General features: G+C 37.0%; 2 protein-coding genes and 1 pseudogene across 5 annotated transcripts in view; 2 read left to right on the top strand and 1 right to left on the bottom strand.

The window, feature by feature from the left end:
• Positions 1-5409, bottom strand: part of TGS1 (trimethylguanosine synthase 1) — a 37805-nt gene extending 32396 nt beyond the window's left edge. For both annotated transcript variants that reach the window (XM_063079498.1, XM_063079499.1), the window contains exon 1: positions 5136-5409. In XM_063079498.1, coding sequence (XP_062935568.1) covers positions 5136-5236 — 101 coding nt within the window. In that variant the 5' untranslated portion in view covers positions 5237-5409. The remainder of the gene's footprint in view (positions 1-5135) is intronic.
• A 156-nt stretch (positions 5410-5565) lies between these two features.
• The window catches only part of TMEM68 (transmembrane protein 68), a 41882-nt gene continuing 24961 nt past the window's right edge, over positions 5566-22486 (top strand). For 2 of the 3 annotated variants that reach the window (XR_010021798.1, XM_063079963.1), the window contains exons 1-3: positions 13055-13117; positions 14014-14058; positions 14655-15057. Coding sequence is in view for 2 of the 3 variants with exons in the window: in XM_063079963.1 (XP_062936033.1) it covers positions 14733-15057 (325 nt within the window). In the remaining variant the exon portion in view is untranslated. Of the gene's footprint in view, positions 5624-13054; positions 13118-14013; positions 14059-14654; positions 15058-22486 lie in introns of those variants that run through there. The other variant, XM_063079964.1, reaches the window with a different exon arrangement.
• On the top strand, positions 19444-21401 carry LOC134364125 (small ribosomal subunit protein uS10-like; annotated as a pseudogene).

The raw sequence follows: 22486 nt of genomic DNA, 5'->3' as shown, positions 1-22486 counted from the left end.
TTGTTGAGGATACAGGGATACTGATGTAACAGTGTAATATGCTCCCACAAAACACCGATTAATACAAAGGGAAGCACTGTGACTTTGCAGTGTAGAAACGTGGCAGTCAGTAACATCTTCCTTGGTGGTATGGGTCTCCATAAAGTGCCTCTTGAAACCATACAGAGCTAAGCACAGCATTATTTCTGTGGCATACCTGCTAAAGCACGCCCCAACTGTGTTCCTGATGAAACATCAGACAGACCCAGATTAAGTAAAGTCATCCTACAGAATGTAAGGTCACCACTTTTTATAACTGTTGCGGTCATGAAAGGGAGGACATGAAATTTAGAATGTAGCTTCTAAAAGAGTGAGAGATTTTTCCAGATTGGAGGAGACTGACAAGACATGGTAAATAAATACAGCAGGTTCCTATGTAGAATCTTGGATTAGAAAGGAAAGAGACATACTGTTGGAAAAGCTGGGGAAATACACAATGACGTATTTAGAATCATATCTGCAGCTTACTCTCAAATGCTTCTGTGTGTGTGAAGGGGTGTGTATTTATATGTTTGTATATATCTACAGAGAGGGAGAAATGGAGTAAATGCAGTTAACTGTTAACAATTGGTGAATCTGGGCTAGGAGAATAAGGGAGTTCTTTGAACTATTCTTGTAAGTTTGAAATTATTTCAAAATGAATTATCTAAAAAATAAATAAGGCATTTTTCATAGCATAAATAACATTATAACAAAAACCAACAGCCCCACTGTTTCAGCATTTTCCTATGTTCTATTCTAGCACACAAAATTTTTATATAATTGTAATCACAGTGTAGATATTTTGTATTCTGATGTTAATTTAACACAAAGTATTTTTTCATATTACAGAGCTACTGTAATGATTATTTTTAAGAGCTCTTTAGCATTTTCAATTACATCTTCTCTGTACAAGGTACAGAAACCTGAAAGTGTAGATGTAACAGAATAGAACTATTATTATAGCATTCATAAGATAGTATGTTAATATAAAATCCTTAGAAAATAAAAATTAGTTACAATATTATGTCCTTTTTCCTGCCTTTAAGGCAAGGTGTTGTAATAATTTTAAACACCTTAATTAGGAAGAGTCAATGGAATCATGTTCTAAACCAACTGGTGGAATAGCAGAAAGACTCTGAAGTCACACATATGTGGGGTGGAATTCCAGGGGTGCCATTTACTGGCTGTGTGATTTTTTTTTTCTTTACGTCATTAGTGAGACTGAATTTTTTATTTGAATGAAGTAAGGATAATAGAACATACCTCAGGAGCTGCTGGAAGGTTTAAACGAAAAAAATTTTTTTAGAGAAAAGATTATTCTGACACTTGTTAAAACTAAGGAAGGCTTTATTCAGGACTACTGTGATAGGCATCCAGACAACGGCAATAGGGGAGAGAGATCTGGCTGAACTCCTGAACATTAGACAGCTGGGGCTATATAGCCAATGAGCAGAATGGGGCTGGGGGGGCTGTCAGTGGATGGAAAATTAATAAAAGGAGACAACAAGGCTAAGGGGAATCTTGCTAAACTGACTTAAGTTTCTTATCGAAGGCAGTTTAGGGTGATCAGATAACCATGGTGAGGGCGGGGGTGGGGGTGCGGGTGGGATTCTCACTAAACTGAGATTCTTGCTCAAACTGGACTAGGCAGGCTGAAGACAAGGCCCAAAGGATAAGGCCTAATCAAAAAGAGAGCTCAAAGGAGCCTGCATAAAGTTTGGTCAAGGACAGAGTCACTGTCAGTATGAAATGTAAAAAAAATAGTGGCAGCACTTAAATCATCAATCAATCCAGTGGATTTTGCCAATTCTAAAACAGATACTTTTTAGTCCTCATTTTGCTTGATATTCTAGCAGCTTTCCAATGTTGATTACTCCTTCATTGAAACAGTTGGAGACCGTATACTTGCTCTTGCCTTCTACCTGTTTCCCAGTTAATCTACCTCTTCTCATCTTTAAAAAATGTAGGAATTCCTCAAGGATGGATCCCATTCTCCCCCGCGCCCTCCAAATCACAGTAGTTCCCCCCTTGTCTGAGTGGGGTACATTCCAAGACTGCCAGTGGATGCCTGAAACCGAGGACAGTACCAAACCCTATACTATGTTTTTTTCCTATACACACATAGCTATGATAAAGTTTAACCAAGCACCTATTACATGCTGTGGACATAATTTTTGCAGTTTGAGGTGTGACAGCAAAACTAGCATGAATTTCTTTTTCTTTCTTCACAATTTCACAGATGGAAGGTTAGTTCTTACCATAGACCTTAGCAACCTCAGCATACGATTTTTTTCTTAAGAACTTTCACCTTTCACTTAAAGAAAGCACTTTACAGCTTCTCTTTGGCATAGCCAAATCACCACCATCAGTACTTTGTGCCTTGGGGCCATTATTAAGTAGAGTAAGAGTTGAACACAAGCCTTACCATACAGTGACAGTTGATCTGATAACTAAGACAGCTACTAAATGTCTAAGGGGCTGAAGCATACACAGTGCAGAACCAATGGACAAAGTGATGATTCACAGCTGGTGAGGGACAAAGCACGATGGTGCAGATTTCATCACGCTACTCAGAACAGCATGCAATTTAAACCTTATGAGTTGTTTACTTCTGAAATTTTCCATTTAATATTTTCAGACCCTGGTGGTTGACAATGGGTAACTGAAACTGCAGAAAGCGAAACTACAGATGGGGGGGGGGGTCTACTGTAATAGCTTCAATTCCAGTCGTGCCTCGCTTAACATCAGGGATACATTCTGAGAAATGTGTCATTAGGCAATTTCATCTTTGGGCAATCACAGGGTGTAATTACACAAACCTAGATGATATAGCCTACACACCTAGGCTACATAGTACACACAGTACAGCCATTATAGTCATATGGGATCACCGCTGCATGGTCGGTCCGTCATTGACTGAAACGTCCGTATGCAGCACACGACTATCTAAAGGTATATACTATGTAAAGGTGAATGGCTCAAGTCTTCAACAGTATCCCATATTTCTCCAGAGCTCCAAACCAATATATCTGACTAGTTACATCTTCTGTTCTTTGATATCTTATAGGTACCTGCTGTGGATTAATTAACTTTGTCTCCCTGAAGTTCAAATATTAGAAACTTAATTCCCACTGAGGGTGGGAAATCCTCTCATGGTAATTGAAAGTTGAGGCCTTGAAGAGGTGATTAGATTGTAGGACCATGTTGTAGTGAATGGATTAAAAATGGTGGTGTGGTCCTGAGATCTTTAAAAGAAGAGCACGTGAGAGGTTAGTCTTTCTCTGCTCTGCCATTTAGCAAAGTGATACCCTGCTGTCACTGAAGTCACCACCAAAAGCCTTCACCAGATGTGTTCCCTGGACTTAGGACTTCCAGCCTCTGAAACTGTAAGCAATAAATTATGTTTTTTTATAAATCACCCTGTTCCAGGTATTTTGTCATAAGCAACAGAAACAGACTAATACAGTACCCCAAAATCAAAATGTGCAAGATTGATCCTAACTGCCGTCCCCAAATAAAACCCATGATTCTCTACTAATTCATATCTCAGTGAAAGCCAGAAACCTTGACCTTGTCTCCTCCTTCTCATCCCTTAACTTTCCTTCATTCTCCCACATCCAATCTCCAAACCCAACAATCTCTCTCCTATCTTTTTCCCTCTTTCTCCATTTCTACTGCCCTCTACCCACCATAATCTCTTGCCTGGACAATGGTCATAAGTGGTGGTTCTTCTCCAAATCACTGCCAGAGTAATCTTTTAAAAATGCAAACCTGATCATGTCATTCCCCAGCTTAAGGTTTTCCTAGAAGTAATCCTTCCACAAAGTCCTGCATGTTTTGGCTCTGCCTGTCTCACTGACCCTATCTCCTATCTTTCTTTCTCACTCATTTCTTCGGTTTCATCACCTTTCTTTTGCTCGCTAAAGGCCTTTGCACTGAGTTGTCTGCTGAGGAATGCTTCCTCCCACTGAAACTTATCCGTTTATTTCCTTTAGACCTCTTTCTAAATGCTACTTCCTCAAAGAAACCTCTGGAGAAAGGTTAGATTATTTATTATCACAGCATTCTGTACTTCTCTCATAGCACTTACAACTATAATAAACCAAGTAATTGTGTAACCAGCTGTCTTAATTTAATATTGCTCTCCTTTGCTAGAAAGTAAACTCAACGCATGTAGAGACAGGCTCTGTCTTGTACCCCAGTGCCTAGCAGCATACTAGATACACAGAAGCACGAAAAGTATTCACTGAATGAATGCATGGTTACATGTGTGCCAGACTACAAAAGCAACAATACTTTTTACATTAAATTTAACATGGTGTTTAATTTCTTTTGGGGTTAATTTTCAGACTGCACCATAAAAACGCATGAAGAAAAAAAATTTCCTCAAGCTTAAATTCTACTACACTACGTTAAAAGTCTGTCACATAAAATTCACTTTCACAAAGATTAGAACTAACAATAAGCATGTGAGATTAGGGTAAATGTACCTCTTCTAGAGATTGAAAAAAAAAGATTTAAGTGGCTTAACTAACACATTTAATATAAAGAAAACAATACCTAGAATCCAATTCTCTAGTTAATTTTTTTCCTACACACTAGCTACCTCCATGCAGGGCAATTTGTACCCGAATTTCCACCAAATAAAGACCTTAAAACTAATGTAAATGCAGTTAAGCATTTTGTCTCAAATAGTTAGAAGTTCTAATTATGTGCGTTTGAGCTTGAATAGATTTTAAGGTTTTAAAGAAGATCTTAACTAAATTACTGAACTCTAAACCTTCACCTTACGATGTCACATCTACTAGAGATTCCATTTTACGTTTTTACCTTCCCCCAATTTCTAAGCGACCCCTCAATTTACAAACACGAAATAAACATATATCAGCTACCACATTTTTTTCATAACAGCCTACAAAGTAGATTTAGTCCTTCACTTAATGGCAGTGGGCGACCACTCCGTAATGTCTGAGGGTTTTTGTTTTTCTTAATCACCTTGCCCAAAGGTCAGAGACTCCTGCTGATCTCAGTGATCAGTTGCAACCACGCTTGCAACGCCTACATTTCTGGGCGATCACCGCGCTAGAACTGAAGGGAAACCCGTTTCTACTTACTCCACAAACGCCCTGGAGCAGAGGCAGAGGATCTTCTCCTCCTCCCGGTCTTCAACGAAGAGAATCAGTTCGGCCACGCGGCTCCACTTCTCGCAGCACATTTTCCCACCTCGGAGGCGGCCCTACCCTACACTGACCGAGCCGGGCGTCCCAGGCACTGCTCCGTTACTGGAGACCGAAAGAAGCCCTCGCTGACGGGCCGGGAGGTGAGAGGTTAGGAACCGGCCGCAGGCCGCTCCAGCCGGGAGCGAGTAGGGGCGCCGCCACCGGAAGTAGCTCCGGGCGGCCACGGGAAGGGGCGTGGCGACGATCGGTGTTACACCCAACGTGGCCCGGGCTGCAGCCGCCGATTAGCTTCTTCCTTCCTCGTTGCTTGGGGGAAACAACGCCGCGCAAGTCCCCGCGCCTCACTCGGCTGCTGAGCCGCCGGAGAGCTCTCGCTGCCGCCGCGGTTGAAGACGAACCGCCCTTGCCCCATCCCGTCCGAGGTGCGTCCGTCTTCGTCTGAGCCTCCGCGCGCTCCTCCAGCCCGGCACCCGGCGGCGCGTCCGTCTCGCGGGGCTAGGAGCGGCGAAGGCCGCGCGTCGAGACCCCGGGGGCCGCCCCGGAGTCCCCGGGCGGGCTGGCTCGGCTTCCCGCCGGACTCGGTGTCCGGGAGGCGAGGTCCTGCCTGGGTCACAACGAGCCCATTCTCCTTGCCCCACATCTCTCTCGCGTTCATTCCGCGCGTTTCATCTAACCACAGCTGGTGGTTCAGGCGTCTCCAGCCTCACTAGAGGCCTCGGCGCTTGGCCGGTGGCTTTCCCCATTCTGCGACCTTGTAAGAGCCTCCTGTGTCCACACGCGAAAGGAAAGCATGTGGTGAATACGAGAGTGTAGTGAGAAGGCCGCGTGGGTAGTGGTTCAGAGTGTTCGCATCCAGACAAATCAGGCTTGGAATCCTGGATTGTTCCCCTTTACTACCTATATGTGACGTGAGCAAGCGACTCAACCTTTCTGAGCCTCATTTCGATCATCTGTAAAATGGGGGTGATTAATAGTAACTACTTCATGGGGCTGCTGAAAGGACCAAATGAAACAGTGTATATCAGACCTTTCATTTGTGCTATTCTTGTAGGCGCCAGGTACTGCCTCGGTCCCTGGAGTTTGCAGTCTGTGAAACAGGTCCATGCCTTCAAGGTGCTAATTATCTGATAAGGAAAATACATATGCACATAAATAGGATGGAGAAAACTGGAACAAGGCACTGATGGATTTGAGAAAAGCAGTCGGTATGGGTGTGTGGTAGTCGTTGAGACTGCCCTGGCAGCTTCCTCAAAGAAGCAGGTTCAGACTTGAAAAGTTGGAGCCCGTAGAACTTGGTTTGTGCTATTAATGCTGAAATGGCATTGGTATTACAGCAAGTAAAACTGAGTTAAAATCCAGACTTTTAGAACAGTCACTAATATTTTGGCCGCATTTACTAGTGGGTGGAAATAGAAGATTAATTTTCAAATGGAATGTTTATTTTCACATCCTAACTGCTGTTCTACTTTGAGGTCAGAGGTGTGCTGATGTTAGTGATTCAAGAAGGTGAGACTGCTGTGGAGTTACAGATATGCTAGTATAGATGTGCAACATTATTGGGATGAGTGGCTAGGTTAAGAAAATAAGGGTAGAACAGTAATTATCAAATAGAGTGGAAGATTTTAGCTAGAAGTTGAAGGGCATTTCAGGATTAAGAAAAACACTTTAAAGGTAATTTATATCGGAAACTTCATGTGAGGCTTGAAATCTAAAAGGCATTTTTAAGATAAAAGGATTGGATTTGCCAGATATCTCGACTGAAATATTAAACTGCAACTTTATTCATGGTTTGAAGTAGAATGCTTACCCATTAAAACTGAGTATTAAGCCCTGTTAAATTATTATTAAATATGCAAAATAGAAAAGGGAAAATGAGTTTGTATTTCAGTATTTCTTTTAATTGGCATTTTCAGATTGTTCTCAGTGTGGCTTATACGTTAAAAGTAACACATGGAAAAGACTGGTAATGGGAGTTTAAAAATAGATGTATTTCCTTGAGGTTTTTATAGAAAACAAAAAAATCCTGTCTACGGCCATACCACCCTGAACGTGCCCGATCTCGTCAGAAAACAAAAAAATCCTTGTTTTGATTCATTAATTTTTGAAATACTCTTATTTTAAACACCTGTAAGGTCAATTATAGTAAACCTTCCTCACTGTCAGTATCAGTGTGGTGATATTTCAGGTTGCCAAGTTTTTGTTACAAAAGTTGGATTCCAGATGGGAAGATTAAGATATTTTATATGTGATGCGTAGGACTGTGTTTAATTGTAGATTTTTCTTTTTTGTGTAGGAAATAACCTGGAATTTTGGTAATTGAAATATTATGTCTCCCCCAAAACATCTTTTAACACATATAGTTTTTGTTGCATTAAAATATAATGATAAGGAATCAAGTACATCCTATGATAAATTGGAGGTGGTGGTGGGTGAGGGCCAGGCAGAAGCAGAGGGAGGACAGAAATTGTAGTCTTCATATTTTCAGCCTTTTGGTCAAAGGAGAGAGAGAAATAGAGATTTTTTTTAAAAGGAATTTTTAAATTTTTTAATTGACATGTATTGATTGTACATATTTATGGGATACAGAGTTAAATTCCTATACATGTACACAATTGTGATGATCAAGTCAGAGTAATTAGCATATTCATCACCGTAAAACTTTATCATTTCTTTGTGATGAGTACATTTGAGCACCTCTCTTCTAGCCATCTGAGAATATACAATAAATAATTATTAATTATAGATGCCTAGGACTACTGTACACTAGAATTTATTTTTTCTATCTAGCTGTAATTTTGTGTCTATGAACCCACCTCTCCCTCCTACCCCCTCCCCTTCCCAGCCTCTAGTAACCACAATTGTACTGAAAGAGAGATATTAAAGAAAGTGTGGTGGAAATCAGACTAGAAAGTAGGAGAACTGGATTTTAATTTAGACTGTTGGCTTTTCACTGAATTAATTTAGTAACTTTGGGCAAGTAAACTTGACTTTCTGTGTTTAATTTTTATCTGCATTTTTTTTTTCTTCTTCAAATTTTCTCCCTCCTGTGTTTTATTTACTTATTTTTTGGTGGCTGACCGGTAGGGGGAACTGAACCCTTGACCTTGATGTTACAGGACTGCACTCTAACCAACTGAGCTAACTGGCCAGCCAGCCACCTATCTGCACTTGTCAAGTACAGTTCTAAAGATACTTTCTCATATTATCAAAAGCATTTTATAGCTCAAAAACAAGTCATTGAAACGCCTGCGATAGTGCTCTACTGGCGGGTTTTAGGATACTGTCTTGATTCACATTTTTGTTAAAGATTTGGATGAGCACAGTTCAGATCTATATTTAGCCAGCATTTGTTATGTGGCTACTATGTGCCAGGCATTATTCTAAATGCTTTACATATGTTTCCTCGGAAACCATCTATTTTGTTTACTGATATATCTAGAACAGATATATCTATTCTCAGTACAGTGTCTAGAATAGTGTCTTGGACATACTACTTGCTCAGTAAATACCTGTTGAATAAACAAATGAATAACCCAATGATGTTAGTCTTTTTAGGGCCATTTGCTTTGTTGTACACTGTATCTTATCCCCTTTGGCCTAGTCAAGGACACGACTTCAACAATTATATCCTCTCCTGCATCACCCATTACTCAGTTTCACATTGGTGTATTATCACTGGCATTAAAAACTGCTGTTTTTTCTCCCATTTTAAAACAGCTGCAGCAATGAACTGATTTATGTTTCTCTCTAGGTACCCACCTGTTTGTTTCTCTGCTTCTTTGTGCAGCAGTGTTCCTCTGAAAAGTCTACATTTGCTGTTTCTAATTCATTTCCTCCTGTTCTTTCTTGAACTTATTGCTCTTTCATCCCCACTGTACCAAAACAGCTTTTATCAGGGCTTGCCAATGACCTGCGTGCTGTAAATCCAATGATTATTATTTTTTATCTTATTAGACCTCCTAGCAGATTTTAAAACAGCTGAACTTCTTGAAATACTTTCTCACTTTGACTTCTGGAATGACACTCCTGGCAGGAAGATGCTGGCTCTTCACTGACTCTCCAACTTCTAAAATGTTGGGTTCTGCAAGTCTCAGTCCTAGGAACTCTTTTTTACTCTATATTCACTCCCTGGTGGGATCTTCTTTAGCTTCATGGCTTTAAATACTGTCTATATGCTACCAATTACCAGATTTATTTCTCTAGCCCTGACCTTCCTGTTCAACTTTGCTTATGTCCAGTTCCTGTTTAACATCTTCACTTGGATGTCCAAAGAACATCTTAAACTTAATGTGTTCAAAACTGAATTCCTGATTTCCATCCCACCCTCAAGCCTGTTCTTTCTATAGCTCCATTTTTTTCACAAGCAGGCTAACGATGGTGGTGGTGATAGCAGTACTTGGTCAGTGCTTACATAGTGGAAGGCACTCTTCCAAGATTTTTTTTTTTAAATATACAATCTTTACAACAGTCTTATTAGATAGATGCTATCATGATCCCCATTTTACAGAGGGAGAAAATGAGGCAGAGAAATACTGAGTAACTTGTTTAGTTCACACAGTAAGTGGCAGAACCTCCTAGGATACAAACCCAGGTTGCCAAAGAACTATGTAGTCATTACACACTTTTCTCTCTCTCACTCATGTTTTACACCCATTCATCAGCAGATACTGTTGGCTTCATCTTCGTAATGTATCCAGAAACTGACCATCTCCTATCCCCTTCACTCTACCACACTTGCCTTAGCCACTTTCATCACTCGTTGGAATTCTTGCACTGACTTCCTATTTGCGCCCTGGACAATATATTCTCAACACAGCAGTCATTTAAAACCCAAATCATGCAGTCTCACCGTTCTGTTTGAAGTCCTCGGATGCCCTCTTCATCTCAGATAAAAGCTGGCCTACAAAGCTCTACAGTGCTGCCTCTCTGTGCCCATTTCCAACAGCCCTCCCTATCGGTCACTATTCCTCAGCCTGGCTTCCTTGCTGTTCTTCAGACCACACCAAGTGCCTGTCTTTTGCATTGCTGTTCACTTCCCAGGCTGTCTCTTCCATCAAATGTCCATACAGTTTGCTTCTTTATTTCCTCAGTTCTCTGCTTAAATATGCCTTTTAGAGAGGCCTTCCCAGACCACCATATATAGCATAGCAGTGCCCTCCCCTCACCTGTGCCCTTGTCTGTCATAGAATTCTATATCTATGTTTATCTTTTATTTTTTAATATTTCTCCATAGCACCTGTTGTCATCTGACCTGGTGTAAAGAACCAGCATCTTACTAGTTATTTATTGTCTATCTTCCCTGTCTTCTCTAGAATGTAAGTCACTTGAGGTTGTGGTCTTTGGTTTATTTACTGCTGTGAAACTGCTAGGTACATAAGGGTTAAATAGGTCTTTATTGAATGAGTTTTTCTCTCTGTTTTCAGAAGACAAAACTGAGACACAGAAAGGTCATCATATCATCATCCACTGTGCTGGAACAGGCTGAAAGGATGGGCTGTGTCTTAGAATATGAAAGTTAATAAGATGTATAATCTTTGCTGGGTACAAAATGTTTCTTTTCAAGTACAGTTTGCAGAGATGTGGAAAGTAGTACCACATTTTTTAGCTGAATATGAGTTAGCGGAATGATAAAGCTACTTAAAAAGTTATTGTCATTTTAGATTCCAGGAATGATAGTGATAGCAAACGTGTCAGGCATTGTTCTAGGCTCTTTACACAGATTAGCCCATTTAATCAGAGTAATCCTATGGGGTAGATATTATTGTTATTCTACTTTTGCAGATTTTAGTGAACTGAGGCCCAGAAGGTGCTGACATGGTCCTCTTAATATCAAATAACGAGTCAGTCACAGGGAGTGCAGAGTGGTGAAAGGTTGAGAAACCAAATTCTGAGGAGTGGTTGAAAGAATTAAGGACTCTTATTAGAAAGGGGGATTTTTCAGCTCATGATAGCTGTTCTGAAACTTAAGAAGTTGTCCAATGAGAGAGGTTCTGTGGTATAGAACTAGGTTCAGTAAGTAGAAGTTAGTGAACATAGGAAGACCTTTTTAGTAGTTCAATGGATGGTTTTGAAGATGGAATGGGAAGCTTTTGAGTGTTCTGGAAAGGTTTAAATCAAAATCAAGGCTGGATGACCGTTTGTGGAGGGAGTCATTGCACACAGCACTGTTAAGAGGCTACTAGATCTCTGAAGTTGTTCATGTAACCTTTCTCACTGGAGCTCTGCCTATGCTGTCTCCCTATATAAGTCTGTTTTTGTGTTGCAATAACAGGATACCTAGACTGGGTAATTAATAAGAAAAGAGGTTTATTTGGCTCATGATTCTGGGACAACTACATCTGTTGTGAGCCTAAGGCTGTTTCTTCTAATAACTGGCAGGCAACTGGAGAGTGTAAGGAGAGGAAGAAAGAGGGAGAGAGAGAGAGAGAGGGAGAGAGGGAGACTCCTGTTGCTTCTCCACCCCCAAGGGAGGACATTACTCTATTCATGAGGGATCTGCCCCCATGACCCAAACACCTCCCAACATTGGGGATCAGGTTTCAACATGAGCTTTGGGGGGACAGAGATATCCAACCTATATTAGTCCCCTTCCCTTTACTGTGTTTATCAAGTATATATAATAAATCAGAATGTGATTAAGAGGATAAGATGTGTAATTCTATTTCCAGTTTGGGGAGGTACTAAAGAAAGTTTTAAAATTACAAGATTTTATAATTCTATTAAAAATCAAAAATGAGAGTAGATTATTGTGGGCAATTGTATTAAGCAGTAAGGATCAGATCACCAAAATGTTGATTGGGCCTCTGAAAAGCTACTTTTAACCTATATTAGAGGTTATAATAAATTTTTTTAATTAAAAATGTTTAAAAGCTCTTTTTTTAATTGAGATATAATTTATCATGACATTCACCATTTTGAAGTGTATAGCTCAGTGGTTTTTAGTATATTTACAAGGTTGTACAACTATCACTACTATCTAATTCCAGAACATTTTCATTATCTCAGAGACAACTCTGTTTCCATTAGCAGTCACTCCTCATTCTCCTCTAACCTCTGGCAAACACTAATCTTTCTGACTCTGTGGATTAGCCTGTTCTGGGTATTTCATATTAATGGAATCATACAATATGTGATCTTTTGTGTCTGGCTTTTTTCACTTAGCATGTTTTCAAAGTTCATCCATATTATAACATGAACCAGTACTTCGTTCCTTTTTACGGCATATACAGATCCAGATTATATGGATATACAGTCATCCCTAGGTATCTGCAGGCAGTAGGTTCGAGGACTATCCTCCTCCCCACCCCTACCTGCATACTTAGATGCTCAAGTCCCTTATGTGACATGGCGTAGTATAACTTATGCACATCCTCCTGTACACTTTAAATCATCTCTGCATTACCTATAATACGTGGTAAAATGTAAATGATTGTTATACTGTATTTTAATATTTGTATTATTTTTTATCGTTGTATTTTTATTTTTTATTTTTGTTTTTTTGAATATTTTTGATCTGTGGCTGGATGAATCCATGGGGCATGAACCCCTGCAGATAGTGAGGACCGACTGTACCACATTTTGTTTATCCATTAATCAGTTGATGGACATTTGCATTGTTTTTACTTTTTGACTATTATGAATAATGCATCTGTGAACATTTGTGTACAAATTTTTGTGTGAATGTGTGTTTTCAGTCCTTATTGGTATATACCTAGGAGTAGAATTGCCGGATCATATGGTAACTCTATGTTTAGCTTTTTGAGGAACCACTAAACTGATTTCCACAGCAGCCATACCATTTTACATTCCAACCAGCAATATCTGAAGATTCTAATCTCTCCACACCATCGACCCTTGTTATTTTTCGTTTTTTTGGATTATAATCATCCTAGTGGGAAAAGCTGTCATCTTTCAAGGTATTAAATTTTGCTATGTTGCACTCTAAATGATCAAACACTGATAAATTATAATTATAGTGATTCATCTGTTTAGATGGATTGATTAGAATATCATATAAATAAAGCCCAAGTTGAGGGCTTGTTGTGTGCTGTGCTTGCCTTCTGTTACCATAACAGGCCCAGGTTTCTCACAAGTAAATTCTAATGGTTACAAGGAAATTAGGCTAAATCCTCCATTCCTTGAAGAACAAGTCAGAGGGCACGCCCTGCTAGTAAGCCAGTTACCAAGATAGTCTTGACGTAAAAGCAGCATGTACTTGCTCTTGCCTGTGTGTCTCTGCCTCTCCCACCATTTCTCTCTCATTTCCTCAATTCCCTACCTCAGCTCCAAAGGAATTGAGATGATTTTCACTAAAATTTGCGTATTATGGGATAATGATAAGGTATCTCTAAGAATAGAATCAGAACCAGAGGAAATATGAATAGAAGAAGGAAACCAAGGAAATCTTATGTAGGAAAATATGATCATAGGGCTAATATAATCAAGTCATGGAATATTGTGTTTGACCATCAGCTAATGTGGCAGAGAGACATAGTCAGTTACACAGCTTAATAACATCATACTTTCTCCTCCAAAGAAGCAAAGCTTTTCATGCCTCTGTTGGAAAAAAGTTCTTAGGTGGGGTTTTATATAATGGCACTAAACAGTGTGTATACAGTTGTCCTCACTAAAGCACTGGCAGCATGAGTATAATTTTTAATTGTAATGCACTAATGTGGGCTGTAATCACATTTGTCAAACATTTGTGAATGTCTCTTGCTGTTTATTTTATGGAAATTTTGACTCTAGGTGTTAATGATTATATTTTTTCTTTAATCATATATTTTTCCCATTTGTTTACTATGTTTTCCAGAATACATACATCAAAGCTTGGGACAAGATATTTATCTAATTTCTGGTAAGTAAAGTGACTATTTTAGAGAGAGTTTATAAAATAATTGTATAGCTAGACTTTTAGTCATTTAAGATTTGAGAGAAATTTTAGTGATTGTAACATAGAAACAGTACTGATAAATTTTTACATTTACATAATGTCAAAAGGTCAGCTTTTCTGTTAGTCTATTTCTCTATGAAAGATAATATCTAAAAATATATGTCATCCTGAAGAATTGGGTTACTTTTATTGAGTAAGATATTTTCTTTTGCAAAGAACAGAGTTATCTCAATATGACCTAGTTTAAGATCCAAATGTTCAACATGATCTACATAAGATATGAGTAAAATTATTAAGATCAGTCTGAAAATTCATTCCTCATCTGCTTTATTTTCCTCTGTCATTTATAGCCTGTGATTTATTTCAAAAGCTAAACCCAATATGCTTCATGAGCAAATAGATGAAACCTTATAATTTTCACATTTAAATCGCAACAAAGTTAACCATTAACAATCTACTCAATTTTGGTATTAAATGACTCGATATAGTAGTTATGTAGACTAAAACATTTAACTTTATAGCTGTAAAGAGAATAACACTGGGTTATTTTTCCCTTCTAGTGGCAAAATTAAAGACCTGCTAGGAAGCAGGTGACAATGAAGAAAGAAACTGAATTTATCATTTTCTCCTAAGGAAAAATGATAGACAAAAATCAAACCTGTGGTGTAGGACAGGACTCTATGCCCTATATGACTTGCCTGGTTCACATACTTGAAGAATGGTTTGGTGTGGAGCAACTGGAGGACTATCTGAATTTTGCAAACTATCTTTTGTGGGTTTTTACGCCACTAATACTTTTAATACTTCCTTACTTTACTATCTTTCTTCTCTACCTTACTATTATTTTCTTACACATTTATAAGAGGAAGAATGTATTAAAAGAAGCCTACTCTCATAATTTATGGGATGGTGCAAGGAAAACGGTGGCAACTCTGTGGGATGGACACGCAGCGGTATGGCACGGTAAGCAAGAATACTTTATTCTCTATGTGTGGCTGTCCACGTGTGTGGCACTGAAACTAAAGTCATTCTATTTTATTTATTGAGAAGATTCTGAAAATATAATGGAAGTGATGTTTGCTGTTCCCTGTTATTATCTGTTTGCACGCGTCATTCATATGTATGTGTCTTTCTTAAGGTGTTTTTCCCCAAACATATTACTTTCTATTAAACAAAGAACCACACAACACTATAGACTATTACTATAAGCTAAAATGTGAAAATTTATATTTAAAACATCTAATAGAATGAGAGACTAATTAATTAAAACTATATAGAAAGTGTTTTAAAAATGCTTGAATTATTTAGCATTTACTTCCATTCTGTTCAAAATAAGTTTGACTTTACCAGTGTAGAGATTTTTTTAGTGAAATATTAAAAATAATATTACATTAAATATAATCTGTATCCCACAATTTACCCATTTCTTTTTGATTCATCCTAGAGGTCAGTGTGTCTTTCTGAATAAATGAGATGCAATAAATTTCTCTCCAGGATATTCATTTTTTTCTTTATTATTTTAGAGATTGTGATGTTGTTAATGATTGGTGGTTCTTCCTTTGGCCAGCACAATAATTGCCTTCTAGTAGCCTATTTTCAAGGATTTGGTGTTTTTCTCTACCAATTTTTGCTATATTATTCCACCAATACCTTATTTGTTGGTCTCTCTTGTTTTTGGTCTGTATAAATACTGAGGATTCAGTAGGCATGTGACAAAGATGTAGCTTTTTGTATCATGCTGTTGAACATCAAAGTGGTTTCACAGAAGGACATGGAAGAAAGCACAGACTTTGAAATATACATTTCTGAAATTATAAGGCTGTTAGCAGAGAACACCAGTGACATGCTTATTAGGCTAATGTGTTATCATTTTAATGCTGCATACATACTTACATACCTACAAATATTTTTTGAGTTCTTACTGTGTTAGACACTGTCAAATGCTTAACATACATTAACACCTTTGAACCTTGTAACATAATATATACATTCTGTGTATTATCCCCATTTTACCCATGAGGAAACTGAGGCACAGAGAAGTTGTTATTTGCCCAAGACACAGTAGGAAGCAGAGCCAGTATACAACCTCAGACATCTGGCCCTAAAGCCTGTGCTCTGTGCTGTGCAGTAAGTCTGTCCCAGGTTGGGGGGATTTGGGGCCAAAAGTAGTATTCAGCAGACTTGCAAACAGGAACCATATGCCTATGAAGTGTTAAATTCTTAATATTTACTCATTACTATTCCTGCCAGTCAGTACAACTCTCACACCCTCTTATTGTTTTATATGAGGCAAGATGATATTTCAGCATTCCACATGTGCACATCTGCAGAGGCTGCATCTTGTAGGCTGTTGTTTATTGTCTTTAAAACAGTGATACAAAAGTTTAGTGGTGTCATTTACAATACTCATTGGGAATATGTGAGGGTACTTCTCACAGTTCATGAAAAAATAGAATTGAAAGATAATATGAATCTTTTCATTATGAACTTTTTGAAGTATCCTTGTATATACCCCTCCCATATTTAAACTCTATATTTCAAGATAATATATATTGTAAGGAATTTGAATTTATTTATATTTCAGGAGACATGATTTAACTTAGATAAATTTGAGTGCTAAACTTATAGCAGAATATATAATTTTGATGTATTTTTAAATATGCCCTTTTGGCTCAGAGGAAGTAAAATATATAGTTCTTAGTTTGTTTTAATGTTCTGTTATATAACTTAATATATTTTATTAGGATAAGTGATTTTTTTTTTACAAATAATTTTTTTATTCTTTACTGACATAAATAAAAGACATTTGTGCATATTTAAATTTTGTATTGGTTTCAAATCAGTTTTAATGTATGCTTTTTGAAGAATCTTCAGAGGAATTTTTTTAATAATAAAAATGATCATTGTAAAAATGTAGCAAATACAGAAAAATATAAAGAAGAAAATAAAAGTTACCTAAAATTTACTATGCAGATGAATTCTGTTAAAAATTTTAGTGTGTTTGTCATTTTTTATATGTGTGGCACACTGCTATTTTTCATGTCACTAAGCTGCCTTCGTAAATATGACTTTTAATGACTACTTGTAATTCTGTAAATCCAAAAGTAATTTAATTAGTTACCTGTTATTGAACAGGGGTTTGTTTATAATTTGTTTACTATTTTCAATAAGTATCTCTGTATAAGAATCTGTCCAGTGTTTTCTATTTTGAAATTGTTTTACCTTCATACTGTGTAGAATGCAAATGTTCTATGATTTTTCAAAAAATTCTTTGATTTCTTATGTGCTGTGTAACATATTGCCTGTATGACACTGAGAAACATTAGTTTGATGTTTCTTAAGTACTTATATTTCTAGGTAGTTTGCCCAGTGATGGATCAATGAAGTCTCTACATTCAGGTTGCTTATAGACTTTAAACTATGAAAATTTTGATTCATTTTTCAAAAAAAATTCGTAGGAAATGTGAATGACATTTTTAGAAGCTGGACTCTTAATATTTAATGATTTCCCCTAAAAATTAATATGATGAGGAAGAGTCCTCAGTAAGGTATCTAGATGTTCTTGAGAAAATTAAAAATTATGCATTTTAGCATAAGGGTATAGGTAATGAGGACCATAACTTTCACTTCAGGGAAATAAGGAATATTTTATCTTGGTGTCTTTTACTTGTTTTATCTCGTTTTATTTTGTGTGTTTATATTATTGTAGTTTTGTTTTTGTCTTACACAGAATTTACTTCATTGTTTGAAAATAATATTAATGCTTATTAACACCAACATAGCTTGTTCAGTTCATTGGCAATACAAAATTTTGAGAAAATGCAATGATTTGATTAATTAGGTAGTCTGATCATATAGTTTATTATTTATATTATATGAGTACCAATTTAAAAAGAAAATAGACCACAATAGCATGAACTCTAAACTTTCTTTAGCTTCATATTTTATTATTTTTCTAAAGAAATCGACACGTTTTATTCACTGAAAGGGCTCTATAGATTAAACCATATGTAGCAAAGTTTTTTATGAAAAAATTAAATTGGGATGTCAAAACATTTCTCTACTTCAGTTGAATAAGAGTTTTCTCTCACCTCTTCTGTCCTTCAGGCAGTGGAGGTGTGTAGTCAGACTGCCTGAGGCCAAAATGGCTCTCCTAAGTGGCTGGGTGATCTTGCTCAAGTTATCTAACTTTTCTTTCTTCTTCCTCTCTTCTCCCCTTCCCTCCCTTTGTGCAATAATTATGATTTTTTTTAAAACTTCATTTTGAAAAAAATCTAGAATTACAGAAAAGTTGCAAAAACAGTACTAAGAGTTCTCGTATATGCTTCACCCAGCTTCCCCTAATGATAACATCTTTATAATCATTGTCCAGTTATATAACTAACAATGTACAATACTGTTAATTAAACCACGGCTCAAATTTTACAATTTTTCCACCAGTGTCCTTTTTCCAGGATCCCCTATTGCATTTAGTTGTCATGTCTCCTTCAGCTTATGACAGTTCCTTAGTGGTTTTTTTTTTTTCAGTCTTTCATGACCTTGGCACTTGTAGAGATTTTGTTGATGGTCTCTCAATTTAGATTTGGTATTTTCAATAATTGGATTGAGGTTATGAATTTTTGACAGGAATAACACAAAAACAATGATGTGTCCTCAGTGCATTATATCAGAGAGTTCGTGATATTGCTCTGCCATATTCCTGACGGTATTAACTTAGATCACTTGGTTAAGGAGGTGTCTGCCAGCTTCTCCACTGTAAAATTACTATTATTTGTACTCTGTAATTGATAAATATCTGGGGGAAGAAGCTACTTTAAAACTATATCAAAACCTTCTTCTCAAACAAGGTACTTTTCTGAACATCATATTCTTCTGTAAAATAAGTTGTTGTAAGGATTCAATGAAATTTTATGTGAAGTGTTTAGCTTAATTTCTATTACATATTAAGTTTCAGTGAATGTTAGCTATCATAATTATAGAGCATCTTTCTCCGATAATTTGTAAGGCACTAAGATACGTCTTTTGCCTCTTGATCATTAGCAAGTTCATCTTAACACACTATGTTCAAGGTACCTAGTATATTCAAAGTACAATTTTAGGCTATCAAATTTTTGACTGGTATTACTAGTAAAAAATGCATTTTGCCATCCAGTATACATACACATCTATATACTGTTTCATGAAAAGTGTATATACTTTCTGCATGTGATCTATTCCGCTTTCTACTCTCTTTTATTTAAAAAGAAGAATGCTGGTCATAACTCACTGAAGGGATTTTTCAATTGATTAAATTGATTTTGCAGCTCCCTAATAGGTTACATCCAGCATTTGAAAATACTGTAGGTTAGCATGTGCATTCTTGTAGCAGGAAGTGTGGTATGGAGTAAGAGCACAGACCTTGGAGTTAGGCAGATGCAGTCTGCATCCTGGCCCCACTGTGTGACTTTGGGTAAGTTACATGGGCTTTTTATACTTTTTCCTCATCTGTGGAGGGTTTTTGTGATGATTATTAAGGGTTTAACACAGTTCCTGGCATGTAAATGCTCGATAAATGTTAATTCCTTTTCTTATAGGACAAAAATAAAAGCACTACTCAGAGGAGGTAGCTTTTGAATAAGGCTTTGAAGAATGAGTAGAAACAAATTTTAAGTAACTATTTTGCACCATTGTATTTAAAGACTAAGTGAAATGGCTAGTGCTACAGGAGAATAGACATGATTAAAATTGGTTCACAAAGAGAGAAGTAGAATATACCAATAATCAAACAAATTGGAGTAGTGTCCAAAGTTTATCTCCTCCTCCCTCCACCAATGTCCCAGAGCCCATGAGTTCTGCCAGACTTTTGAGGAACAAATAATGTCCATCATAAACTGATTCAGAATATAGAAAAATGTGGGGCAATGCAGTTTATTTTGCTAGACTGGCATCACTTTGCTATAAAAACTAAGGCAAATACACAGAAAAAGATTTGTATGTCAGTCTGGTAGAAAATAATTTTATAAAATTCAATATCTATGATGAAAAGTCTTGGCAAATGAGGACTAGAAAGTACTGCTTTAACTAATAAAGGTAATGTATCAGAAATCTTCAACAAACATACATAATGGAGAAGTAGAGAAGTATGAAAGCAATTCTCATCAGTAGGGAAAAGGACAAGGGTGCAGTTACCACTACTACTAAACATTGCCCTGGAGGTCCTAGAAATAGGAAGTAAAACGATTAGAAAATGAGATACCTGAAAGAACCAAATGACTCAACAAATTTATCAGTACTAAGAAGAGTGGTTAAGCAAGAGAAATGGATATATGAGATCAACATAAAATTATTTAACTGCCCATATACTAACCATAATCATTTTTAAGATGGAAAGGAAAAATTCTTTTAGGACTAACAAAAAATGTGTAAGAGCATGTAAGAGCTTTATGGAGAAACTATACATACAGGTGGAGTTTTAAAAGAGATGAATGGATGGGAGGTCTCAGTATGGTAAAGATGTCACTCTGCCGCCCACACTCCCAATTCATCTATTAATTCAATGCAGTTCCAACTGCTTTTTCATGCAGCTTCTAAGATTTGTATGGAAGAATAAATAAACAAGACTAACCAAGGCCAATTTGAAAAAATGAGTGTTTTCACCTTACATCAAAAACATTTTATTAACATTATATATAGTGATTAAAATTGTAGTATTGTTACAGGGAAAGGATTGCCACAAATCAAACAGTGTAGGGCTCAGAAACATGTGAATTTATAAATGATAAAGGTGGTATTTTAAATCAGCAGGAAAAGATATAGGAAAATATCTGATAGTAGGGAAGTAGGGAAGGTCTTCAAGAAGACAGAAAAGTGAAAGCTATTTTAAAAAGTCATATCTAGCTCTTTGCAGTGGCAGGTGCTGTGGAGATCAGGTCTGCCCACTCTTGCTCCTGACTCACCAGTTTTTACTCAGTCAGGATGCTGCACTACAACCCTGTATTTTAAGATACTGGAAAGACACATGTGTAACCAGAGGTGGCAACTCACCAAATTAGAATTACCCTAATCAGCTGCAATGCAAAATCCCTGGTGCAGGTGTGTGCTGACTTGATAAGAGATACGAAGGAAAAGAATCTTAAAGTGAAAGGGCCAGTTCTTTGAGAATCAGTACAAGAAAAATGCCTTGTGGTGAAGGTACTAAGACATGGGATCGTTTTCAGATGAGCTTCCACAAGTGTCTTGTTGACTTGCACAGCCCTTCTGAGATTGTTAAACAGATTACTTCCATTGAGCCAGGAATCAAAGTTGAAGTTACCATTATCGATGCTTAAGTCAACTATTTTAATAAATTGGGTATCGGTTGTTTAAAAAAAAAAACGAAAAAAGACATAGCTAAAAGACATGTTAAATGACAGGGGCAGATCAATGCAACTTATTTACAACCTGTCTTAGCAAATAATAATGAGAAAAAAAATCCAACTTAAAAATGTCCTAAGGGTGTGATCAAGAAACATACATGGCCAGTAATCATTACAGATGCACAGGCCCCTTTGGTAATTATGAAAATGCAAATTAAAATGGCATTGAGATATCATTTTTACCCAAAAGACTGATAAAAATTAAATGTGATAACATTAAAGGATGAGAATGTGGAGAAATGGGAACTCCTGTTGGATGCATGTGGGAAAAGTAATGTAGAGCCAGTTGGGAAGACAATTTAGTAATAACTACTATAATTTAAGATGGGCATATCATATGACCAGCCGTTGCCCTTCTTAGTGTCTATTCTAGTGATAAACTCACAGGTTTAGTGTACAAGGATGCATATAAAGGGGTGTTCAAGTTTATCACAAACGTGATAAACTCACATGTTTAGTGTACAAGGATGCATATGCAGTGATATTTGTGAAAAATGGGAAACAATCCAATTGTTCCTGTATAGGGAAATGGCTAAATGAACAGTGACATGAATTTATTATGGAATAGTTTATAACTATTAAAAAAAATAAGATTACTTATGTGTCTTTCCTGGGTAGATCTCAAAGATACGTTATTGAACAGAAAAAGATTCATAACTAACTATACTCATAGGATACCATTTATGGTAAACACAGCAGCAAGTGCATGATATATTTAGGACTAGAAGATCAATCATTCATGGCCAGGAAGTATGTTAAGTGATGAACATGGAAGGATAGACTGAAGCCGGGTTCAAAGGATCTTAAATGCTATGCTCAGAAGTTTGGATTTTATTTTGTAGGTAGTTTAGTTCTGTTTGCTTTCCTGAGGAAGATCCAAAAGGGTGGCATTGTTTATTTACCCATAATGTGTAGGTATATAGGCTCAAGAATGGATTTTTGATGGAAAATTCATCAACTTCTCTTAGGAGATTATCATTATCTGAATTCATGATACA

Source organism: Cynocephalus volans, chromosome 15 (genome assembly GCF_027409185.1).
Source record: "Cynocephalus volans isolate mCynVol1 chromosome 15, mCynVol1.pri, whole genome shotgun sequence".
NCBI lineage: Eukaryota > Metazoa > Chordata > Mammalia > Dermoptera > Cynocephalidae > Cynocephalus > Cynocephalus volans.
This window is presented reverse-complemented; position numbering and strand designations above follow the sequence as displayed.